This window comes from Hyperolius riggenbachi, chromosome 2, assembly GCF_040937935.1.
Source record: "Hyperolius riggenbachi isolate aHypRig1 chromosome 2, aHypRig1.pri, whole genome shotgun sequence".
Lineage (NCBI taxonomy): Eukaryota > Metazoa > Chordata > Amphibia > Anura > Hyperoliidae > Hyperolius > Hyperolius riggenbachi.
In genome coordinates, this window is record NC_090647.1 from 417,938,376 (window position 1) to 417,962,825 (window position 24,450).

General features: G+C 43.1%; 1 protein-coding gene across 5 annotated transcripts in view; it reads right to left on the reverse strand.

Moving 5' to 3' along the window:
- Nucleotides 1–24,450, reverse strand: part of SYTL5 (synaptotagmin like 5) — a 331,232-nt gene that overhangs the window by 38,218 nt on the left and 268,564 nt on the right. For all 5 annotated transcript variants that reach the window (XM_068269884.1, XM_068269887.1, XM_068269886.1 and 2 more), the window contains 3 exons: nt 17,906–18,084; nt 14,753–14,855; nt 7,327–7,488 (listed from right to left, as the gene is read on the reverse strand). In XM_068269884.1, coding sequence (XP_068125985.1) covers nt 7,327–7,488; nt 14,753–14,855; nt 17,906–18,084 — 444 coding nt within the window. The remainder of the gene's footprint in view (nt 1–7,326; nt 7,489–14,752; nt 14,856–17,905; nt 18,085–24,450) is intronic.

Below are 24,450 nucleotides of genomic sequence, written 5' to 3' on the forward strand. Positions count from 1 at the left end.
TCACCATGCACTGTTTGCCTGGCTGTCTCTTCACTGCGGCTGGCTTACCGATGATCTGAGGTGTGAACTATTCCACAGGGCAGCACAGCAAGGAGTGTGCAAGGGGGGGGGGCGAACTTTGTGGTGAGTCACTGCCAGCTCTCAGCTCTCTGATGGTGGATCTAGGCTACCTATAATTATGCAGAGGGGGGGGGGGTGAGCACTGTAATACCAGCGCAGGAGATTTGGGCGCAGCCGGCGCCATTATAGGCCAAAATAGGAATTACGGCTATAGCGGCGCACAGTCAGTAACTTCGGCGCCATCAGAAGACAGTGCTGAAGTTGCTTTTAAAGAGACTCTGTAACAAATTTTTCAGCCTGAGTTCTTCTATCCTATAAGTTCCTATGCCTGTTCTAATCTGCTCTGGCTTACTGCAGTCTTTCCTAACTGCACTGTCTCTGTAATAAATCAATGTATCTTTCCTCTGTCCTGTTTGTCGGGCTAAGGCTTGATTGTGTGGAATGTGCAGGGCTGCTTGTGATTGGTAGAAGCGATACACACCCTCTGCAGGCCCCCTGCACACTCTGAATGACTCACACACTATGCTTAGCTGAGCCTATTAGAAGCTGGTTAGTTTGTTTGTAAACACTGCCTAAAACTGTTAATTACAAGCCAGGATTGCAGCAGAAACAGCACAGAGGGGCACAGGAGAAAATAATGAATAGAATGGTATGCTTTTTATTGTAAGAATATTAGAGTACAGATTCTCTTTAAAACACTGCAATGCGGCTTCCAGCAATAGCCGTATACCAGCTGTATCATGCGCCCATGTCTCCCGGTGGGCAGTTCATATGTATGCGTGTGGGGGGGGGGAGGGGAAAGGAGGAACTTGCAAGGCTACCTATATTGGCAATCTACCTTCAGATTGCCAATACTGACAATATGTAGGCTTGCAATCTAATTGTGGTCGTTTTCCCTAACAATGCCTCCTACTTTTCCCCTCCCATATGCCCTCTTCTTTTCTTAAAGTGTACCTGTACAAAAAAAATGCCCCGAGGGGTACTAACTTCAGGGAAGGGGAGGCCTTTGTATCCTAAAGATGTTTCCCCCTTCCTCCACAGTAGAAGGGATCCAGCTCTGAGAGCCTCAAAGTTCTCCTTGTCGGTGTGTTCGCATGCGCAGTAGTATTTGTTTTCCTTGACTGCAGTGCTTGAGTTTAGGTCTTCTTTAAAGAGGTTCTGTGGGATTCTAAAAATCAATCAAACAAGCTGACTCTTATCTGGGGCTTCTATCGGCCCCCTGCAGCTGTAATGTCCCACGCCGTCCTCCTACGATGCTCCATTTCCCGCCGCCGGTCCCGGTTTAATATTCGTCTAAACAGACGAATAATGTTAGCTCCTGCTCTTGTTATCGGGAGCTTACTGCACAGCCGCAGTGTAATAACTCGTGTGATTACACTGGGACTGGCGGTGTGGGACATTACCGCTGCAGGGGGCCGATAGAAGCCCCAGGTAAGTGTCAGCTTGTTTCATTCTTAGGCTGCAAAAGAATTCCTTTTAAGTGAGAAGAATACGGTGGCTGCTATATTAATTTCCTGTTAAACTATATGAGTTGACTGGCAGCCCTGCTGATTTATGTCTCTGCAGAAGTGTCTGAATCACACCAGAAACAAGCATGCAGCTAACCTTGTCAGATCTGACAACAGAAACACCTAATCTGCATGTGCTTGTTCAGGAGCTGTGGCTAAAAGTATTAGAGGCAGAGGATCAGCATGATAGCCAGGTAACTGGCATTGCTTAAAAGGAAATAAATATGGCAGCCATAGTTAAAAATTACAGTCAGAAAATGACAATTGGAAAATGACAGTTGGAAAATGGCAGTTGAAAAATGACAGTTGGAAATGGCAGTTGAAAAATGACAGTTGGAAAATGGCAGTTGGAAAATGACAGTTGGAAAATGGCAGTTAAAATTTGACAGTTACAAAATGACAGTTAGAAAATGACAGTTGGAAAATGACAGTTAAAATTTGACAGTTGGAAAATGGCAGTTGAAAAATGACAGTTGGAAAATGGCAGTTAAAAGTTGAACTGTCATTTTCCAACTGCCATTTTCCAACTGCCATTTTCTAACTATAATTTTTCAACTGTTGTTTTTTAACTGCCATTTTCCAACTGTCAAATTTTAACTGCCATTTTCCAACTGCCGTTTTCCAACTGTCATTTTTCAACTGTCATTTTCCAACTGCCATTTTCTAACTGTCAAATTTAACTGCCATTTTCCAACTGCCACATTTTTCAACTGTTGTTTTTTAACTGCCATTTTCCAACTGCCAAATTTTAACTGACATTTTCCAACTAGCATTTTCTAACTGCCATTTTCCAACTGTCAAATTTTAACTGTCATTTTCCAACTGCCATTTTCCAACTGCCATTTTCTAACTGTCATTTTACAACTGCCAAATTTTAACTGTTGTTTTTCAACTGTCATTTTTAAACTGCCATTTCTCAACTGTCATTTTCCAACAGCCGAATTTCAACTGTTTTTCGACTGCCATTATTTTCCAACTGTCATTTTTTTAACTTCCATTTTTCGACTATCCTTTTCCAATTGTTTCCTTCTTCCTTTCCTATTTTATTTATTTCGCAAACACATGCCTTGAGATCCTCAATGTTGAATGTTGATTTGCCGCCTCATTTTGTGTTTTGGGGGCTAGATTTGCATCCTGATTTGCACAATTTAAAACTAGCTATCTCTAACAGTGACCGGTGTCAGATATGGTGGCTGGATAGTGCAATGGTTAAGGGCTCTGCCTCTGACGTAGGAGACCTGGGTTCAAATCTCGGCTCTGCCTGTTCAGTAAGCCAACACCTATTCCGTAAGGAGTTCTTTGGGCGAGACTCCCTAACACTGCTACTGCCTACTGAGTGCGCTGTAGTGGCTGCCTCGCAAGCGCTTTGAGTCCGACAGGAGAAAAGCGCTATACAAAAAAAGGAATTATTATATGGATAACTGTAGAGAGGGAGTGGAGGAAAAAGCCTGTGTTGGCGTTTTATCTTCCTATCTTGCTCCCAGTCTAATGACCCATTTATTGTCTTCAACTTTCATAGTGGTTCTCTTTCCAGGCTAGCAGCACTTTTAGCCACCTTTGAAACTTGTCCACACATTCTCTACCTTAGTGTTTGGTACTGGTGTTCCTCCACGATGGTGACCCTCTTTTTCTTTGGCTACTTCAAATGTATTTATTTATTGTGCATTATGGTGATTTATTGTTGCAGAGTTGTTTTTCAGATTAACTTGCACTGTTTTTTTCTTGATAAAGAGGTACTTTGTTGCTTTGGAATTTTGGATCATCTTAACCTCCTTGGCGGTAACCCCGAACTTAGTTCGGGGTAAGCCGCGCAGGAGGTTTTCTCCGGCCCTGCTGGAATGATTTGTTTAATTTTTTTTTTGCTGCACGCAGCTAGCACTTTGCTAGCTGCGTCAGCACACCGATCGCCGCCGCCCCATGCTCGATCTCCGCTATCCGTCGCGCCGCACGGCCCCCCCCCCCAGACCCCGTGCGCTGCCTGGCCAATCAGTGCCAGGCAGCGCTGAGGGGTGGGTCGGGACTCCCAATGACGTCCCGACGTCAGTGACGTCATCCCGCCCCGTCGCCATGGCGACGGGGGAAGCCCTCCAGGAATCCCATTCTTTGAACGGGATTTCCTGATCGGAGATCGCCGAAGGCGATCGAAGAGGGCGGGGGGATGTCGCTGAGCAGCGGCTATCATGTAGCGAGCCCTGGGCTCGCTACATGATATAGGGGAAAAATGTTTTTTAAAAAAACTGCGGCGCTCCCTCCTGGCGGATTTTTTTATACCGCCAGGGGGGTTAATTACAGAATTACTTACAGATCTGTCTGTACCAATTTTTTGGAGTGCCAACCATTTACTTCTCTTTACAAAAATGTATGGCACGTGTTTTGCTCTGTATGGCAGTATTAATTGAAATGAGACAGCACTGTGTTATCACAGAGATGCATACAGCAGTTTATTGTCAGAACACACTGCTGCACAGCTCGAGAGTCTGAGACACATTACTGAAATAAGCTCAGCAATGCAGCAGTACATCCTGACCTTCCCGGTTGTTATCAAATTACCATTTTAAAGGACCGCTATAGTGAAAAAGTAAGCAGTTAAAATCTTTCAGAACCGACATGTTTTGGACTAGTCGAGTTCCTCATTGGGGATACAAAGGGTTTTCTTTGTTTTTTTAAAATAATTTCCTAAATGGCAGTCCTAACTGCCAAAATAGAACCAGCCAGCGTCCCTACTCGCACACTATTTTGGCAGTCAGACGTAACAAAAGCAAATGCTTTTGAAAACAAAGGGAAACCCTGAGACTCCATCATGAGGAGATGGACTAGTCCAAAACTTGTTGGTTCTGTCAGCTTTTGAGGCGGACCTAAACTGAGAGCTTCCTCTCTGCTCTAAGGAGATAAGCAACAACATCATAACTTTAAAGAAAAACATTTCTTTGTTACAACTTACAGGAATCTTACAAAAACACTGCAGTGTTTACTTTCTGGTGTCCTAGGAACACAAAAGGGTTAACCTCCTGTGTTTACATATTAGCCCAAACTATGGCATAGAGTGGCACACCTGACAGCCCTAATTTACACTTGCTGTTTACTTGTTGATAAGGCCTAATTAGACAGCCTAATCTCTCTAGACCAGGGCTTTGCACCTGTGGTACGCTTGCCACCGGTGGTACTTTGCTGTTGGCCAGGTGGTACACACCAGATTTGCCTGCCACTTTTTTTCCACCTGCCACTTGGCCTGGTCCTGTCCTGCCTCCATAAAGTTTGGCTCCCCCTCCCACTCCTTGCTGTGCTGCTCTGCAGCTTACTTCAGACCTCAGATTAGTGTGGAGGAGACAGCCAGGCCAACGGTGCACAGTGATGGCGCAGATACAGAAAGTGACATCACTGCTCATTTGAAGTATACACGCCGTCACTGTGCACCGCTTGCCTGGCTGTCTCTTCTCTGCGACTGGCTTACCAATGATCTGAGGTGTGAACTATTCCGCAGGGCAGAACAGCAAGGAGTGAGAAAGGGGGGAGCCGAACTTTGTGGTGAGCCACTGCCTAGCTCTCAGGTGGTGGGGCCGGGCTACCTATAATTAAGCGCATGGGGGGGAACTTGTATGGCTACCTATATTGGCAATCTTCCTCTAGATTGCCAATACTGACAATATGTAGGCTTGCAATCTAATTGTATTTTTTTCCCCCACCAATGCCTCCTACTTTTCCCCTTCCAAATGCCTTTTTCTCCTAAAGTGTACCCTGTAAGAAAAAAGTGCCCCGGGGGTACTTACCTCAGGGAAGGGGAGGCCTTTGTATCCTAAAGAGGTTTCCCCCTTCCTCCACAGTAGATGGGATCCAGTGCTGGTAGCCCCAAAGTTCTCCTCATCGGTGTGCACAGTCCGTTTAGGCTCCAGCAGAAACAGCCAAGTCCGATTGCATCCAATCTACTGTGCAGGCACACTGGTGGTACTTGAAAGTTTTCAGGCAATAAAAGTAGTACAATTAGTGGAAAGGTTGAAAAGCCCTGTTCTTCTTTGCAAAACAGCTCCAGCTCAGTCAGATAAGATCGACAGTGTTTGTGAACAGCAGTTTTCAGATCTTGCCACAGATTCTCGATTGGATTTAGATCTGGACTTTAACTGGGCCATTCTAACACATGGATATTTTTTGTTTCAAACCATTCCATTGTTGCCCTGGCTTTATGTTTAGGGTCATTGTCCTGCTGGAAGGTGAACCTCAGCCCCAGTCTCAAGTCTTTTGCAGTCTCCAAGAGGTTTTCTTACACGTTTGCCCTGTATTTGGCTCCATCCATCTTCCCATCAACTTTGACCAGCTTCCCTGTCCCTGCTGAAGAGATGCACCCCCTGAGCATGATGCTGCCACCACCATATTTGACAGTGGGGATGGTGTGTTCAGAGTGATGTGCAGTGTTAGTTTTCCGCCACACATAGCATTTTGCATTTTGGCCATAAAGTTCCATTTTGATCTCATCTGACCAGAGCACCTTCTTCCACATGGTTGCTGTGTCCCCCACATGGCTTGTGGCAAACTGCAAACGGGACTTCTTATGCTTTCTGTTAACAATGCCTTTCTTTTTGCCACTCTTCCATAAAGGCCAACTTTGTACAGTGCATGACTTATAGTTGTCCTATGGACAGAGTCTCCCACCTGAGCTGTAGATCTCTGCAGCTCGTCCAGAGTCACCATGGACCTCTTGACTGCATTTCTGATCAGTGCTCTTCTTGTTCGGCCTGTGAGTTTAGGTGAATGGACTTGTCTTGGTAGGTTTACAGTTGTGCCATACTCCTTCCATTTCTGAATGATTGCTTGAACAGTGCTCCGTGGGATGTTCAAGGCTTTGGAAATCTTTTTGTAGCCTAAGCCTGCTTTAAATTTCTCAATAACTTGATCCCTGACCTGTCTGGTTTGTTCTTTGGACTTCACGGTGTTGTTGCTCCCAATATTCTCTTAGACAACCTCACTCATCAGGCAATGTCTATAGGCAACTGACTGCACTCAGATCAAAGGGGGCGAATAATTATGCACACACCACTTTGCAGTTATTTATTTGTAAAAAATGTTTGGAACGATGTATGATTTCCGTTCCACTTCTCATGTGTACACCACTTTGTATTGGTCTTTCATGTGGAATTCCAATAAAATTGATTCATGTTTGTGGCAGTTATATGACAAAATGTGGAAAACTTCAAGGGGGCCGAATACTTTTGCAACCCACTGTATGTGGCCAGGAGGAGAAGGCTAATGTAGTATGGTGTAATATGACTATCGTCTCTTCCATAACATAATGTTAATGAGCATTCTCATAATTTTGGTGTTACAAAAAGGTGTAGCAAATAAAATGGGGGGCTTTTGGTGATTTATGGTTAACCCACCACCCAGATAAATAAGTTGATGTGTTTTTTTTCCAGACCTTCACTTGTTCACACAAGGGTTACATTTTAAAAAAAACACTTACATACAGAAATTCAAGTCTGATTTTCTTGTCAAGGGTTACGTATTGGCCTAGACCAAAGGACCGATTGGAATACTCAGGACCATATTTTAGTGTTGTAGGGAGAGATATTTTCTGTCTCCTCCCCCACATCCTTTAGTGTCTATGCTCATTAGTTGATATTGCTTGGAGATCTGGCATACCAGTGGTGTGGGACACCTGAACACATGCTAGATTCTCAGCCAAGACATCACCGAATGCCTACCTCAGCCAAGTTTCCTCTAGCAATACTGTAAACATATCTATCAGTTGATATAAAACTAGACTCACCTTTGATTGCAGAAAGAAAGATTCATCTTCTTCATTTTCAAAGTTCCATGTGTCAAGAGGAATATTTACTTCACCTAAGAAGCTGTTACGCCCAAAGCGATCATTATGCCACACAGACAACTGCAGAGTTCTGGTTTCCAGCTGAGTATGACTAATAACATACTGCAAAAATATACAAAAGGCTAAAGGTTACTGAAAGTGAATAACGGACTATTTCTGAAAAATGTATGGAAAATACATAATTATTTGCAACCTGAATGACTATTCTGATGCCCCAGTATCAATGGTGTTTGTTCAGCAAAGTTATTTGTTGCCATTAATGCCTGTTTTAAATTCTGTTTCACATTTTAGTCAGCCTTTACTTTATATCCATATATCCATATATATTATTTTTTAATGTATTTATTTGGGGGGAGGGGGGATGTCACCAAGAACTTTCTAACTGTGTTTTGCTTCAAAGCATTCAAAACACAATACCACTGCAAATGTGGTGGCTTTTTCATGCTTTAACCACTTTATGACCGCCTAACACCGATCGGTGGCCACAAGGTGGTGTAACGCCAATTGGTGTCAGGTTCTTGCAGGGGACCGCACGCATCTCCGCTTAAGTTAACAGCTCCGCTCCGTCAACAGTCCCCCAGTGGCGATTGCTGCTATCAGACTGTTAGCCCTCTATTTACATTGTACAGCGCTGCAATCTACTGCAGCGCTGTACTGGCGACAGCCGTGCCACTCGGCTGTCCCCTAGAGATGCTACAATCACGATCCCCTCTCATAAGCTGATGCCTATGAGAAGGGATTGCCCTGATTGGCTGGTGGGGGGAGGGAACTAATAAAAATAAAAAAAAATAGCCAAATTTATAAAAACAAAAATAAATAAAAAATAAATAAACATCACAGCAGCGATCAGAGCCCACCAACAGAAATCTCTGTTGGTGGGCACAAAAGGGGGGGGATTCATTTGTGTGCTCAGTTGTATGGCTCTGCAGCGAGCCATTAAAGCTGCAGAGCACTAATTTGAAGTCTGGTGACTAGGGGAGTGTAAGCCTTTGGTTTTTAAGTGGTTAAAGAAAGTAAAAAACAAGGGAGAATTAATAGGATCAAAATTATTAATATGTATTTATTTGTAACCACATCAGTACCAGCAGTCTTTGTCTCGCCTCTTAAAGACCAGAGACTGCTGGTATGAAAACAGGGCTCAACAACTTAATGCAGCACAGACCTGCCGCTCCTGCCTATCGCCCCGCTCTCCCATCACTGAAACTCACTTGCTCTGCCATCGGACATTTGTAAGCCGGTCAGGAAACGATATCATTGGCTCCTGACCCTGTGATCAATGTGAGCTGGAGCGTGCGGCGGGCTAATTGAAATCTATGCTCTGGCAGGGATATCAGGTCCCAAACAGGGCATAGATTTCAGTTAGTGTGGTCCTGAAACAGTTAATCAATACCAGCCGCCTGGCTGTCCTACTGATCCACTGTCTCTTATATATTTAGCCATAGCCATAGCAGGCAGATCAGGTGTTTTTAACAAAAATCTAACAAGATATTAGCTGCATGCTTGTTTCAGATGTGTATTTCAGACACTGCTGATGGCAGAATGATTAGCAAGTTTGCAGGACAACTGGTATCGTTTAAAGGGGAATAAATATGGCAGGCTCCATTTACCTTGCACTTATAGTTCCCTTTAAGGGATTTACTACAATTCATATAAAATCAAAAGCTAATAATGCCATAGTTAAATATGTGTTGTCTGGGCACACACTACTCTAATCCAGTGCCACTTCCCTATGGAGTTCCACAGGGTTCTGTACTATCACCATTACTCTTTGCAGTCTACATGCTCCCACTGGGCAAAATAATCCAGAACTATGGCCTAGGATACCATTGTTATGCAGATGACACACTGTAACTGTATCTGTCCTTCAAGCCTGGCACCCAAGACCCATCAGCATCCATAAATGCGTGTCTAGTGGATTTACAAAATTGGATGAACACCAGCTGGCTGAGGCTGAACTCTGACAAAACAGAGGTGTTGGTGGTAGGTGGTCCACACATGATGGATAAAGTTCAAAATGCTCACCACCTCAAACTAGCAATTGGGGGAGATACTGTACAGTATAAAGACTCTGTGTGAAACCTTGGGGTGATCCTGGATGGAAATCTAAAACTCAAACAGCAGATATCAGCTGTCGTCAAGTCTTCCTTCTTCCATCTAAGAAATATAGCGAAAATCAAACACCTCATCCCAGCTGAAGACCTACCTGCCCTGGTTCATGCATTTGTATCCTCCCGCCTAGACTACTGCAATGCCCTGTTCATCGGATCTACAGATAAGGTTCTGCGCCCCTTACAGCTAGTACAGATTGCTGCAGCCAGACTCCTAGCCAATGCCCCCCGCAGCTCACACATCACCCCAGTACTGCAAACTCTTCACTGGTTACCAGTAAAATGGAGAATCAATTTTAAGATCTGCCTGCTGACATTCAAGGCTCTACACCACATGGGACCCAAATACATAGCGGATCTATTGGAACTTTATGCCCCTCCACGCACCCTCCGCTCTGCCAACAAGATGAAGCTGGTTATTCCCAGGATACACTTAACATTTGGTGCTCGGGCCTTTTCCTACGCAGCCCCTACTCTATGGAACTCACTTCCACAATCAGTACGAGAGGCTCCCTCTATGGACAGCTTTAAAAAAAGGCTAAAAACTCACCTCTTTTCCCTAGCCTTTGAGACTGCATAATGCAGGGTCACAGCGCTTTGAGTCCCCAGGGAGAAAAGCGCTATATATATATTATTGTTATTGTTATTGTTGTGGGAACTCTGTGTGCAGAGGAGGATTGGGTGGGAACTCCGTACACAGAGGAGGGTTGGGTGAGGACTCTGTGCGCAGGGGAGGGTTCGGTGGGAATTCTGCACGCAGAGGAAGGCTGGGTGGGAACTCTGTACTCAGAGGAGGGTTGGGTGGGGACTCTGTGTGCAGGGGAAGGTTGGGTGGGAACTCTGTGTGTAGGGGAGGGTGGGTGGGAACTCTGTGTGTAGGGGAGGGTGGGTGGGAACTCTGTGTGTAGGGGAGGGTGGGTGGGAACTCTGTGTGTAGGGGAGGGTGGGTGGGAACTCTGTGTGTAGGGGAGGGTGGGTGGGAACTCTGTGTGCAGGGGAGGGTGGGTGGGAACTCTGTGTGCAGGGAAGGGTGGGTGGGAACTCTGTGTGCAGGGGAGGGTGGGAACTCTGTGTGCAGGGGAGTGGGTTGGGTTGGAGCTCTGTGTGCAGGGGGGTGTTGGATGGGAACTCTGTTTGCAGAGAAGGGTGGATGGGAACTCTGTGTGCAGGGGAGGGGGTTGAGTGGGAACTCTGTGCGCAGGGGAGGGGGTTGGGTGGGAGCTCTGTGAGCAGGGGAGCTTTGGGTGGGAACTCTGTGCGCAGGGGAGGGTTGGGTGGGAATTTTGCACAGGGGAGGACTGATGGGTGATCAGTATTTCAAATGTAGTGAGTTCAAGCACAGTATTTACTGGTGGTGATTAGATCCCCATGCACTTGTTTGCTTCTCGCAACTTAATTGGCAGATTAGCAGGACACAGCTCATGGACTTTAATTAACTGGAATTTAATTTTAATGTGGTGATCTGTGGCTTAAAAAGGAACTCTAGTGAAAATAATGTAATAAAAAGTGCTTAATTTTTACAATAATTACAGTATGTATAAATTATTTAGTCAGTGTTCGCTCATTGTAAAACCTTTCCTCTCCCTGATTTACATTCTGACATTTATCACATGGTGACATTTTTCCTGTCGCAGGTGATGTCACTGGAAGGAGATGCTGCTTGTTTTTTTTTGGCAGTTGTAAACAGCTGTTGTTTCCCACAATGTAACAAGGGTCCCACAGTGTGATGTCAGTACCTCAGTACTGTGAGGCGCTGACATCACACTGTGGGAGGGGTTTCACCACAAAATCAGACATACAGAGCCCCCTGATGATCAGTTTGAGAAAAAGAATAGATTTCTCATGTGAAAGGGAGTATCAGCTACTGATTGGGATGAAGTTCTTGGTTACGGTTTCTCTTTAAGTGTTCCACCATTCTTCTTCATTATTTCACATGGAGACTGTCACTATTAAAATGATAATCTCCACAAGCCCTTTTAGGGTACGTTTCCATTGGTGCGGTGCGATTCCAGTGCGGAAAACACATGTGCGATTTCGCATGCGGATGCGTTTTTCCATATGCAATTTCGCATCCGTTTTGTGGCCAAGCGTTTGTAACCATGTCAATGCTTGTGTGCTTTTTACATTGTTTTTACACAAAAATGCATGCGAAAACGCATAGAAAAACGCATGGCAAAACGCATGCGTTTTTCCTATTTATTACATTGTATGCGATTCTGATGGCTCTGCAGTGCAGATTTTTTCTGCACAGAAAAACGCTAAGAAATTCTGACAAGTGGAAACAGTCCCATCCACTTGTAATGGTTATGCGAATCTGCATGCAGAAAACGCATGCAGATTCGCTCTAGTGGAAACGGGATCAGATATGATCACCACTTCGTAAGTGTGGCAGATAGTAAAAAAGAAAGTGGTATTAAATAATGATATTTGTGCAAGTGCTAGTGATACTGAAAAGTGGGGATCACTTTTCATCATGACCACAAGTTGATTTTATTTTGATTTTATAACTATGGTGATCTGAAAAGTATTGCTACCATTATTTAAAGAAACAAAACAAAAGTTTGCTTTCTTAAAACAGAAAGAATTTGCGATAATTCAGGTTGGAGTGAGCTTGAGATGTCTCCCAGTGCATCACTGCTGAATATATGCAAATTAACCATTGTACCCTTAGAAGCTAAACACACCTCCAGAACCGCTGGTTTAAAGGGGAACTGAAGTAAGAGGTATACGGAGGCTGCCATATTTATTTCCTTTTAAGCAATACCAGTTGCCTGGCAGCCCTGCTGGTCTATTTCTCTGCAGTAGTATCTGAATAACACCAGAAACAAGCATGCAGCTAGTCTTGTCAGATCTGACTTTAAAGTCTAAAACACCTGGTCTGCTGCATGCTTGTTCAGGGGCTATGGCTAATAGTATTAGAGGCAGAGGATCAGCAGGGCTGCCAGGTAACTGGTATTGCTTAAAAGGAAATAAACATGGCAGCCTCCATATACCTCTCTCTTCAGTTCCCCTTTAAAGTGAATGTTTACTGTTTAAAAAAAAAAAAGTCAGATACTCACCTTAGGAGAGGGAAGGCTCGGTCCTAATGAGCCTTCCCTCTCCTCTCCCGGTGCCCGGTCCTGCGCAGGATCCCCCGTGGCAGTATTCGACCAGTTCGGTCAAATACCGCCACTTCCGCAGCCGAAGGGATGTTTCGGAAGCCTTCGGGAGCACTCGGGCTCCCGAGGACGGGGGCGCTCCATAGTACGCATGCGCGAGCGCCCTCTATGACGCACTCACGCATACGTAGTATGGAGCGGCCCGTCTTCGGAAGCCCGAGTGCTCCCGAAGACCTCCGAAGTCCCTGCGGCGGCGGACGCGAACGGGGGAGCCAGCGCAGCACCGAGGGCACCGGGAGAGGAGAGGGAAGGCTCATTAGGACCGAGCCTTCCCTCTCCTTAGGTGAGTATCTGACTTTTTTATTTTTATAGCGGTACCCATTGGCTTTAAAGTAACATAAGCATTTTTTTGGCTGAATAATTTATACACGCTAGTTTAACTCATCATTTTACTGTAATCCAAAAATGCTTTTTTGTGTGCACACCCTGAGCACAGAGAGAGCAGATGTCAGTGTCGTGTATATCAGCCTGAAGGGCACACATTACAGAGAAACACATTCACTTTCTGCAAGATACTAAGTAACCAGCAATGATCCCTGCTTAGTATATCTGCATGTGCTTCATTTTCTCAGCTTCCTCTTCAATGTGCCTGATAGTTGCTAGGTTACATCAAAAAGACCAGAGATAGTTTATGCACGGATGAAGATGTATGCAGAATTACAGAAAACAAAATGTCCAAATGCTTTTCATTTGAAAAGAAGTAAAATTGTTTCTGGGTAGTAAATTGAAAATGTAAATCTCCTGCACTTTGTTCTATAATGTCTTATCTTATGTGCCAGGCGAGGAGAGCAATCCGAAGCCATTACTAGTGAGTGACAGGAATAAATATGAGAAGAGACTTTTCCAAGTCATGGAAAAGCTCTCCTGTCTTATAAAACGTTTACTGTGAAAACTACTTGCTAATATGATGACAGTAAAGCAAACAGAACAAGCAGACGCTCTCCATGGGGGTCCTTCTAGTCGCACTGTATCTGCTGTTTCCGTCCCATTTCTCTTGGACTTTTATCGCTTGTTACATAATAAACTTTTCTCTCTATTTCAATATAGAAAACTGTTGTGTGATGCATATTATTTATACTTTGTTTTGGAGGGGTTTTGAAATTGTCAACCAAATAAGAAGATTTTACGTTTTCCACATTAAAATGCATTTTTTAAATCAAAAAATGTCTGGGCTGATATAGTAAATGAATAAATACAATTAAAATGAGCAGGAATGTTGCAGTATACCGCAGCACATATAATTTCTGGTTTAGAAAGACGTGCTGTGGAATCCTGGATAGATAACCAAAGAGACAAGCAGTGGTGTAGCTAGGGACTTAAAGAAAAACTCCGACCAAGAATTGAACTTTATCCCAATCTGTAGCTGATACCTCCTTTTACATGAGAAATCTATTCCTTTTCCCAAACAGACCATCAGGAGGCCCTGTATGACTGATATTGTGGTGAAACCCCTCCCACAGGGGTACTCCTGGCAGTTTCCTGTCTGTGAACCTTGCTGCATTGTGGGAAATAGCTGTTTACAGCTGTTTCCAACTGCCAAAAAAGCATGCAGCAGCTACATTACCTGCCAACAGTAAAAATGTCACCATGTAATAAATGTCAGAATGTTAATCAGGGAGGAATTAAAGATTTTACAATGGGCAAACACTGACTAAATCATTTATACATCATTATTGATAAAATGAAGCACTTTCTTTATCACATTATTTTCACTGGGGTTCATGTTTAAGAGTTTCAAATTTAGCAGCCCCAAATAATTTATACATAGTAACTGATATGGAGCACCAAAACCTGCCAAGGAGAGCTGCATTGTCAGAAAGCAGGGGGAGGCTTTCACAATTAGGAAACGTATACAAAAGGAGACAACAACACGATGCCGTGGAGGCGCTCAATACCAGGCTATTTTTAGTTCTTGGAACTGATATTTCACCTGATAAAGTTAGTTGAATATGCTCCCGAAACGCGTTGCCTTAGTGGAAATACATTTTCAGTTTATGATCAAAAATGATTTTAAGAATTATAATGTATTTTATTTTTCCTGGGTGCCTCTTCCCCCATTGTAAAACTCTACAAATGTATAGTAAACAAAGCCCTTCTCACCTTTAGTAATTCATTGAACTCTGGACTTGTTGTATTGGTCTTAATTTTTGTCTTCCTCTTACTTTGGCGTGATTTGTCAGGAAGAAGATATGACTTCACATATCTGGAATCGAGAAATAAGATGAATGGTAAACAAACCTGAAATGCAGGAAGATTCACTTTAAAAAGTCTTACTCTCACGTAAGTCATCAGACCTCCTTTAACGTTTGTCTGTTATAATTATTCAGAGAAGGGCAGAAGGGCAGTTTAGACAGCAAGAGCTACAATTTGGAGAGCATTTTATTTATTTTGCTACTTGCCTCTCTTCCAGCATTCCCAGATGATCATACTAAAGGTGGCCACTAATGGTCCAATTTCTATCGAAAAAACGTTTGAGCGATCAGAAATTCTGATCGGAAGAAAAATCGTTCACTACACCATCAACAAACCAATCTTTGCTTCCAATCTATCACAACCAATCAAGAAAATCCAAATTTTGGTTTGACAGAAATCCAATCAGACGACTATTTTTATAATTGTTCATAATCGATTGTGCCCATCAACTGAGATTATTTTCAACCAATCCGATCAAAATTTCTGATCGCTTAAACGATTTTTCGCTAGAAATTGGACCGTTAGTGGCCACCTTTAGTACACTTACTTGTGAATGTATGGCAAATGTGAGCCTCGACCACATTTACACCACTCTTTTATACCATATAAAAGGGGGCTGAAAAAACGTCTTCCAAAGCACTGGTGTAAATGTAAAACACTAACTTGTGGTCATTGGGGATCCGATATGGGGGACTATGTCCAACCTATCTGTAAACTTTTAGGATTTGCAAATACACTGTGACCTTCTCCTGGTTTAACTGTAACATCATTCATCAAATATGATATTATACCTAATATAGAATTACATACAATTATGACAGCACTGAATTCATACTTCTCAATGGAATATGGATGCTCCCATATTGCTATAAACTTTTTAGAAATGTTTTTTATGCTGTAATTTTAGTTTCAGTGTTGCTTAAGTTGCTTACCTGCACTAAGCATGAAGCTATTTGAGTCAGAGAGTCTGATGCAATTCACTTTTTCGCCTAGGTGATATTTTCACATCAATCAATAAAATTCCCTATAAACCCAGACCAAGCAAGAAAATACTCAGAATTATGTTGATAGTACTTTTTCACCTTCTTTTTGGTACATTTTCAATAACAGAGTGCTGAAAAGTTATTTTAAACAGAAAATAAAATTATCTCCTAGGAGAAAAAGTGAATTGGATCAGGACCAGAGTGAGTCCTGAGAAGGCGATCTGAGAGAATGGATGAGGATGTAACATTTCATTATAAGAAGTCAATCTGAATGTACAATATATTGAGCTGCACAATGCTCTTCTACACTTACAGAACACATCCACCTCTCATGTTCAAATCTTCTCAGCCACCAACTAAATTTCAATAAATAGCTTAGGTTAAAAGGATCATTTTCATTCTTTAATGATCTCAAGCCTATGAGAAAGCAGGCTTAAAGGGGAACTTCAGCCTAAACAAACATACTGTCATTAAGTTACATTAGTTATGTTAATTAGAATAGATAGGTAATATAATCTCTTACCCACCCCGTTTTAAAAGAACAGGCAAATGTTTGTGATTCATGGGGGCTGCCATCTTTGTCATGGGGGCAGCCATCTTTTTGGTGGAAAGGAGGTGACAGAATGCTGGTATAAAGGTCCTGACTTCTGGCCCGCGCGCACGTAGCTTTTCATCCATCTATGTGGACTAACAGACCCAGCCACTCCAAAGGCACGCTGCTGCGTACAAACCGCCACCTTGGACGCGTAAACAGTCGCTTTGCTGTTAGAACATGAGGCGGCTTTTCCGCATTCTGCCACACTACCAGACGCGTGCCTACGTGTGCAAACCGCCGCGTTGGACGCGGAATCAGCCGCCTTGCTTTCAGCACACGCGGCGGCTTTTCCGCGTTTTCTCACAGTTCTACATGGAAATCTGCCTTGAAAACGTTCGAAATTACGGAAACAATGGTTATTATGGAAAATTTGTGTATGGTCGTAATTACACAAAATTTCACATAACTTTTCTTAACCCATTCGCGTTCCGTCGTTTTCACGTGAGAAATGTTCACCTCCCATTCATTAGCCTGTAACTTTATCACTACTTATCACAATGCACTGATCTATATCTTGTTTTTTCCGCCACCAATTAGGCTTTCTTTGGGGGGTACATTTTGCTAAGAGCCACTTTACTGTAAATGCATTTTAACAGGAAGAATAAGAAAAAAATGGAAAAATTCATTATTTCTAAGTTTTCAGCCATTATAGTTTTAAAATAATACATGCCTCCATAATTAAAACTCACGTATTGTATTTGCCCATATGTCCCGGTTATTACACCATTAAAATTATGTCCCTATCACAATGTATGGCGACAATATTTTATTTGGAAATAAAGGTGCATTTTTTCCATTTTGCATCTATCACTATTTACAAGTTTAAAATAAAAAAAATATAGAAATATTTCATCTTTACATTGATATTTAAAAAGTTTAGACCCTTAGGTAAATATTTACATGTTTTTTTTTTTTTTATTGTAATGGTTTTTTTTTTTTTATAGTAAACATTTTATTTGGGTAGTTTTGGGAGGGTGGGAGGTAAACAATAGATTTATAATGTAAATGTGTGTTAATTTTTATTTTTATTTTCTTTCAGGTGTAGTATTACTTTTTGGCCACAAGATGGCGGCCATGAGTTTGTTTACATGACGTCACTCTAAGCGTAGCACACGCTTAGAGTGACGCATCGGGGAGGGAACAGCCAGAAAAAGCACAGCTTCCGAGAGAAGCTGTCGCTTTTTCAGCAGTGGAGAGGAATCAGTGATCGGGCACCATAGCCCGATACATTGATTCCGTGGCTACCGAATCCACGGCCGGGAGTGCGCGTGCACGCGCGCGATCGGCCACGGGAGCATGGTTCCTGGACGTAGAAACTACGTCCAGGAACCAAAATAGGTTAATGACGATTTTTTCATTATGAACCTAATTACGAAAATTCTGCAAAATGTCATGAAATCGTAATTACACGTTACGCTCATCACTGATGCCTAATAAAATAAAACATATCAAAATACTATGAAATAAGCTTTTGATGCTTACGGGTCTGTTCTGTTCTTCTTCTCGTCAGCAATGGCTAGATTCTTACAGCTTTTCACCAGAACATTCAAGGCTCCTGTTTTATAGCTGTAATTGATGTTCAGTATGATTTCTCCGGTAACTTTCACATTACTGTAGTACTCAGCTTCACTGTAAACGCTTGTCATGCTATTAAGACTTGTCTGGAATGAAGAAGAGAAAAACATGACTTATTCTTTCCTTATCTTTACATTTCACTCTACAGCCAGCTTACAATTTCCAAAACTGACAGGAAGCTTAAAGGACCACTATTGCAAAAAAAAAAAAAAAAAAAAAAAAAAAAAGTAGACAATGAAGCCCTCCAAACATTATGATATAATGAATTGGTTGTGTATTACAGCTAAGAAATAAAGCATTAGGAGCAGAGACATAAGTCTAATATTTGTTTCCAGTACAGGAAGAGTTAAGAAACTCTAGTTGTTATTTATGCAAATTGCCTTTGAGCTCCATGACTTTGAAAGACGCAGAGAGCTCTGACTTCTGATTAGGTTATCTCAACTGTATTGTGTTTTTCTTTTGCAGAGAACAGTTCAGAACAGTTTAAAAGAATGCTGAATAATGTGTAAACTGCAAATATTAGAGAATGATATAAAAAAAGCTGTATAACTGAAAATAAAAATATGAGAATATTTATTTTGCTACCAATGTTCTAGTACTTACCCGTACTACACAACCAATTCATGATATCATACTTTTTTTTTCGCTTCAGTGTCACTTTAAAAGCTGACAGACCCGACAGGTTTTGGGTGAGTCCATCTCTTCATGGGGATTCTCAGGGTTTTCTTTGTTTTCAACAGCATTTCCCGAACAGCAGTTGCAAAGTCTAACTGACAAAATAGTCTGCAAGCGATTAGGAAGGCCGGCTGGTATCTTACTATTTTGGCAGTTAAACTGCTGTTCAGGAAATGCTGTTGAAGAAAATCCTGAGAATCCCCTATCAGCAGATGGACTGGCCCAAAACCTGTTGGTTTTGTCAGATTTTAACTGCCTACTTTTTTCGCGATAGTGGTCCTTTACATTACCTTTTTTTTGCTACCATGGCAACAGTACTGTTTGGCATACTACTTCTATGAGCCGGTCTAGAAGCTCCCAGCTTGCTGTAGGAGCAATAAACTTTACAAAGCCACAACCCTTGTTGCTCTATTTTAACATTTGGCACCAATTCACTGACTGGCAAACCTAAATATCAGATTCAGCTACAAAAACCATATTAGATGGTTGTGTTTTATTTTCGTAAAAATGATAGCAACACTGCATATACTGTACTTTTTGGAAACTCGACAGTATATGAACAATAAAGCATCCTTTTTCACTCACAGTGATGCACAGAAAATATTTCTAACTTGTAAATCTCCAAGGATCCAAGGAGGAAAAGAATTCTAGCACACGAAAGTCTCTGGCAGCAGATCAGTTAACTGGTACTTAATTAGCCAGAAATTGCTCTGGCTTTCATATGCAGGATTTCTTTGCCACCTTTTGTAGGTAGAGATCTGCTTAGCAATATTTATGTTTAACCTATTAGTACACTTCTATTCTTGGACAAACAGATGTAGCCTAATAGATAAGACTGTGATATCTTTTATGTCAGCGGTGTCCAAAGTACAGCCCATGGGCCATTTGGCCTGCAAACCATTTCCAGTGGCCCCCGATGCTCTTTACAGTTTTCAATTGCAGGTGACCTTGACTTGATATTCATGGGTGCTGTTAATAGCTCCTCCCTCTCCAGCAGTAGTTCTGCCTCACGCTCTGTGTCCCAGTGAATGACAGCATGGATCCCCTGGGGTTGATGTGGCGAGGATCAGAGACCCCAGCATGCTGCATCATGCTATGTGAAAGCAGCTAGATACCAGGCAAAAAGATAGAAGAGGAAGTGGTGTTTCTGAGTGCTGGCTGAGTGACTGCAGGAGAAGAGAGTGATGGCACCAGAGCAGGTATGTATATGTATGTAAGTACATATATGTGTGTTTCACACTAACCAGTGCTTCACTCCCACCCTGCAATGGCAGCTGTGCTTTAACCCCTTCTCGACCTCCTAACGCCGATTGACGTCGGGAAGGTGGCAGCCCCAGGGCCGCCTAACACCGAAAGACGTGCAGGGGTTTTTCAGGGGAGCGTGCACACCAACGTGCGTGCATCCCTGCTTGAGTGCCGGAGCACCACATTGTCATCAGTCTACCAGCGGCGATCTACCAGCGGGAAACTGTTACACGGCCAAACCGCCATCTATTTACATTGTACAGCGCTGCGATCTACGGCAGCAATGTACTGGGGACAGCCGTGTTACTCAGCTGTGCCCTGAAGAGGCTCGCTCTCTAGTGCCCCATCTGTACGTGTGTGCCATGTTCTCCAGCCAGACCTGCATAAATAGTCCTTCAATGTGAGTACATCTCTCAGCCATGAGATGTTTTTCCATCAAGGATGAAGAATCCTAGCATGCATTGTGGCATCCAGGAGCACTTGGCACTTCAAACTGCTGAAGCTGTGGTTCTCCCTGGAGAAAATGGAGGCGCACAAAGAGATGGGGGTCTAGGTAGCAGTGTTTGAGGGATCTGAGCAGATAGATTCCTCTCTGATCCGATAATGATCTGAGAGGAATCTATCTGTTGGCCATATTGACTAGTATATGTCCAGCTTTAAGGGTAGGTTCATTTTATACATTGTGCTAAAACTTCCTTAATGTAAAAATATCCGAAAGTAATGGGAAGGGGGAATGAAATGGAGAAGCGTAATGAAACATGAAGGTGTGGGGTATTATGAAAATCTAATTTCGCTCAGGGTATTGGACATTAGGGAACCTAAAGCCTGCATTTACTTGTTATGGCAATGAGGGGGGACAACTCATGCTGTGACTGTTAAGTATGGTTCTTTTTGCAGCAACCACATGAAGTCAGCCAAAAGTTTTTACATTTTCTAGTTTAGCCCCCTAGCAATCTCAAGAATGATGATATGGCCCACGGCCTAAAATGTTTGGACACCCCTATGTTATGTGAAAAAATGAAATAATGTGATACTAGTATAATCATATCACAATCAAAGAAGGGAAAAGAAGGGAAAAGTTTTAGTTATTTCAACAAACCCCCTCCCCCCCCCCCCCAAAAAAAATCACAGACTGTACAGCTCAAAATAGTAATCTAATGGAATTATACTGCTTGCCACCGGTCTAGAAACCCAGGAATGTACCGGTATGCTGGTATCCTCATGGCAAGTGGTAAGCAGGCATGTGGCCACCCTGCATGCCCTTTTGTTAGTGTGGTGTTGGTACTAAAAACCCAGCATTAAAAAGCACAAAATCCAGTGACCTTGAAGTCCCATATTGAGACCCTCTTTTCTATCTGAGTTATGCCATAGGATCACAGAATCTCTGCTACAGAGGTGTTTAGGTCAGATTATTAGCTTTCAGTTTCATAATTTGGACTCTGGCGCTTGATATTCATGGTTAGTTGGTTTAGTGCTAATATAATAGGCATGAAAATAGGATTAGTTTTAGTAATAACTTATATTAGACCTAATTCAAAGCTTAGGAATAGGGACATATGGCATATGCTTTCTTGTTGATGTTTCCTGCATTAGATTGGGTAGGTTAAGTGAAATTCTTAAAATATGCCAAATCGTGGCTGCCTGAGCATTTACTATTGCTCAGCCTTAAAACCCAGGGCAAGCTAAAGCAATGCATATTACATATTTGAAATAGGCAGAAGAAGGTAATGAAGAAATCAATATGACAGGAACACTGCTTGATCAGTTGTTAGCTAGCTTTCACATGCTTGGAGCAGATAAAGTGATCTGAAAGCCACAAATTAGCTGGGACAAATGCAAGGTAAATATTTTATGTTCTAACCCTACATTTTGCACTTTCCATTTTTGATGAACCAAGTAATATTATCACATGTGACATCATTGGATATGCCTCATTTAACATCTGATAAATTATATCACAGGTTGGTGCTTTAGGCTAATGAAATATTTCTGTATTCTACATATTAAATATACATTTCAATATGGCTTTTAGAACCAAGTCCATTTTTAAAATGAACCAAGCACCATTTTTAGCACCCAAGTAATCTCAAAAACACATAAAAAATGCATGCCAACAATGTGGCTCATTATTTAAAAAAAAGTAAATTTACCTATTCTTTTTGCTTTTAAAAGTTTAGTAGAGACCTTTATTACCCCACTTCCGAGGCCTGCCCTACCACAGAAATTTCAGGCAGATAAGGACTGATGTAATTATTTTATTGCACACATTAGCAGAGAGCAAACAAACGCTTTCATCAGCAGGGGGTGGAGAGATAGGACACTATGCTTAAAGAGTTTAGAGAAGCCACAGAGGCTATCTTCACACCTTTCCCTGGATAAATAGAGATGGCCCGAACGGTTCGCCGGTGAACGGTTCCAGGCGAACTTCCGAGGGTGTTCGCGATCGCGGAGAACCGCACACTTTACCGGAAGTTCGATTCGCCCCCATAGTGCACCACTAGGGTCAACTTTGACCCTCTACATCACAGTCAGCAGGCACATTGTAGCCAATCAGGCTACACTCCCTCCTGGAGCCATACCCCCCTTATAAAAGGCAGGCATCGCCGGCCATTTTACTCACTCGTGTGCCTGCAGTAAATAGAGAAGGGACAGCTGCTGCAGACTCTCTCATAGGGAAAGATTAGTTAGGCTCTTGTAGGCTTCTTAGCTTGCTCCTTGCTGATTCTTATTGCTAAAATAGCACCCCACAACAGCTCTTTTGAGAGCTAATCTTGTTCTTGTAATCTATTTTTTTTTCTGTGTGTCCCACTGACACTTGTGTTACATAGACAACTTTGATAATTCATACTGTGTGTGCCACTGCCAGGCCCAGCACATTCATGACTACCTGTGTGTGTGACAGGTGCACATTACCCATCACTGCATATACCTACCTGTTGTTCACTGTGCACCCACCCACCTACGTGAGCACAGGCAGCGTAATACCCACCGCTGCATATACCTACCTGTTGTGTTCAGTGCGCCCACCTCATCACTGCATATGCCTACCTGTTGTGTTCAGTGCACCCACATACCTACGTGAGTGCACGCAGTGTGATATACCACTCCGTGCATACCTGTTAAATGTACCCGTGTGACTGCACATTGTATTAGTCAAGTCAGTACATACCTTTCACTTCATCCCCCCGATATGGACAAAACAGGTAGAGGCAGAGGTAGAAGCAGACCCAGAGGAAGGCCACCCGGCAGGTCTGTATGAGGTCTTGCTGATGTGATTTTGTGCGGCCCTGGACCAAAGTACAGTGCACAGAAGGCACATCCCATCAACTCCCAAGATTGTCAGGACGTGGTTGACTATTTAACACAGAACACCTCATCTTCCGCAGCCACCAGCGCTACTCCAAGTACCACATCTGCTACATTTGACAGTTCGCAGGAGTTATTTGGTGGGGAAATCACTGATGCACATCCATTATTGTTACAACCAGATGAAGGCGCCAAGCAAGTTACACCACCTCATATGTCTGAGTTAGGCGACACTATGGACGTAACGTGTGCGGAGGGGGATGATGAAGTACCTGCTGTTGGTGCAGTTTTGGAGGTGTCTGAGGCCAACGAAGGACAGGAGGATTATGATGACGATGATACGGATCCCACGTATGTCCCCAATAGAGGAGATGAACAGGGGGACAGTTCAGAGGGGGAGTCAGAGAGGAGTAGGAGGAGACAAATTAATGAAAGAAGCAGGGGGAGCTCGTCATCAGAAACAGCTGGTGGCAGTGTCCAGCGGCATGCATCACCACCTATGGACAGCCAGCCAACATGCCCTTCAATGTCAGCTGCTGATGCCACCATAGTGCCATCACCCCAGGGGGGCTCAGCGGTTTGGAAATTTTTTAGTGTGTCTGCCTCAGATCGGAGCAATGCCATCTGTTCTCTCTGCCTCCAAAAATGGAGCCGTGGAAAGGCCAACACCCACGTAGGGACAAGTGCCTTACGAAGGCACATGGACAAAAGGCACAAACTACAATGGGAAAAGCACCTGAGCAAAAGCAGCACACAAAAGAAAAGCCACCCTCCTTCTCCTCGTCCTCCTTCAGGTGCAGCATCTTCAGCTGCTTTCTTCCTTGCACCTTCACAGCCACCCTCCTCCACTCCGCCTCTGCCCTTGAGCAGTTCCTGCACCTCTGCCCACAGCAGCCAGATGTCCGTGAAGGAAATCTTTGACTTGTAGCCTAAGCCTGCTTTAAATTTCTCAATAACTTTATCCCTGACCTGTCTGGTGTGTTCTTTGGACTTCATGGAGTTGTTGCTCCCAATATTCTCTTAGACAACCTCTGAAGCCGTCACAGAGCAGCTGTATTTGTACTGACATTAGATTACACACAGTTGCACTCTATTTAGTCATTAGCACTCATCAGGCAATGCCTATGGGCAACTGACTGCACTCAGACCAAAGGGGGCTGAATCATTACGCACACCCCACTTTGCAGTTATTTATTTGTAAAACAAATGTTTTGAATCATGTATGA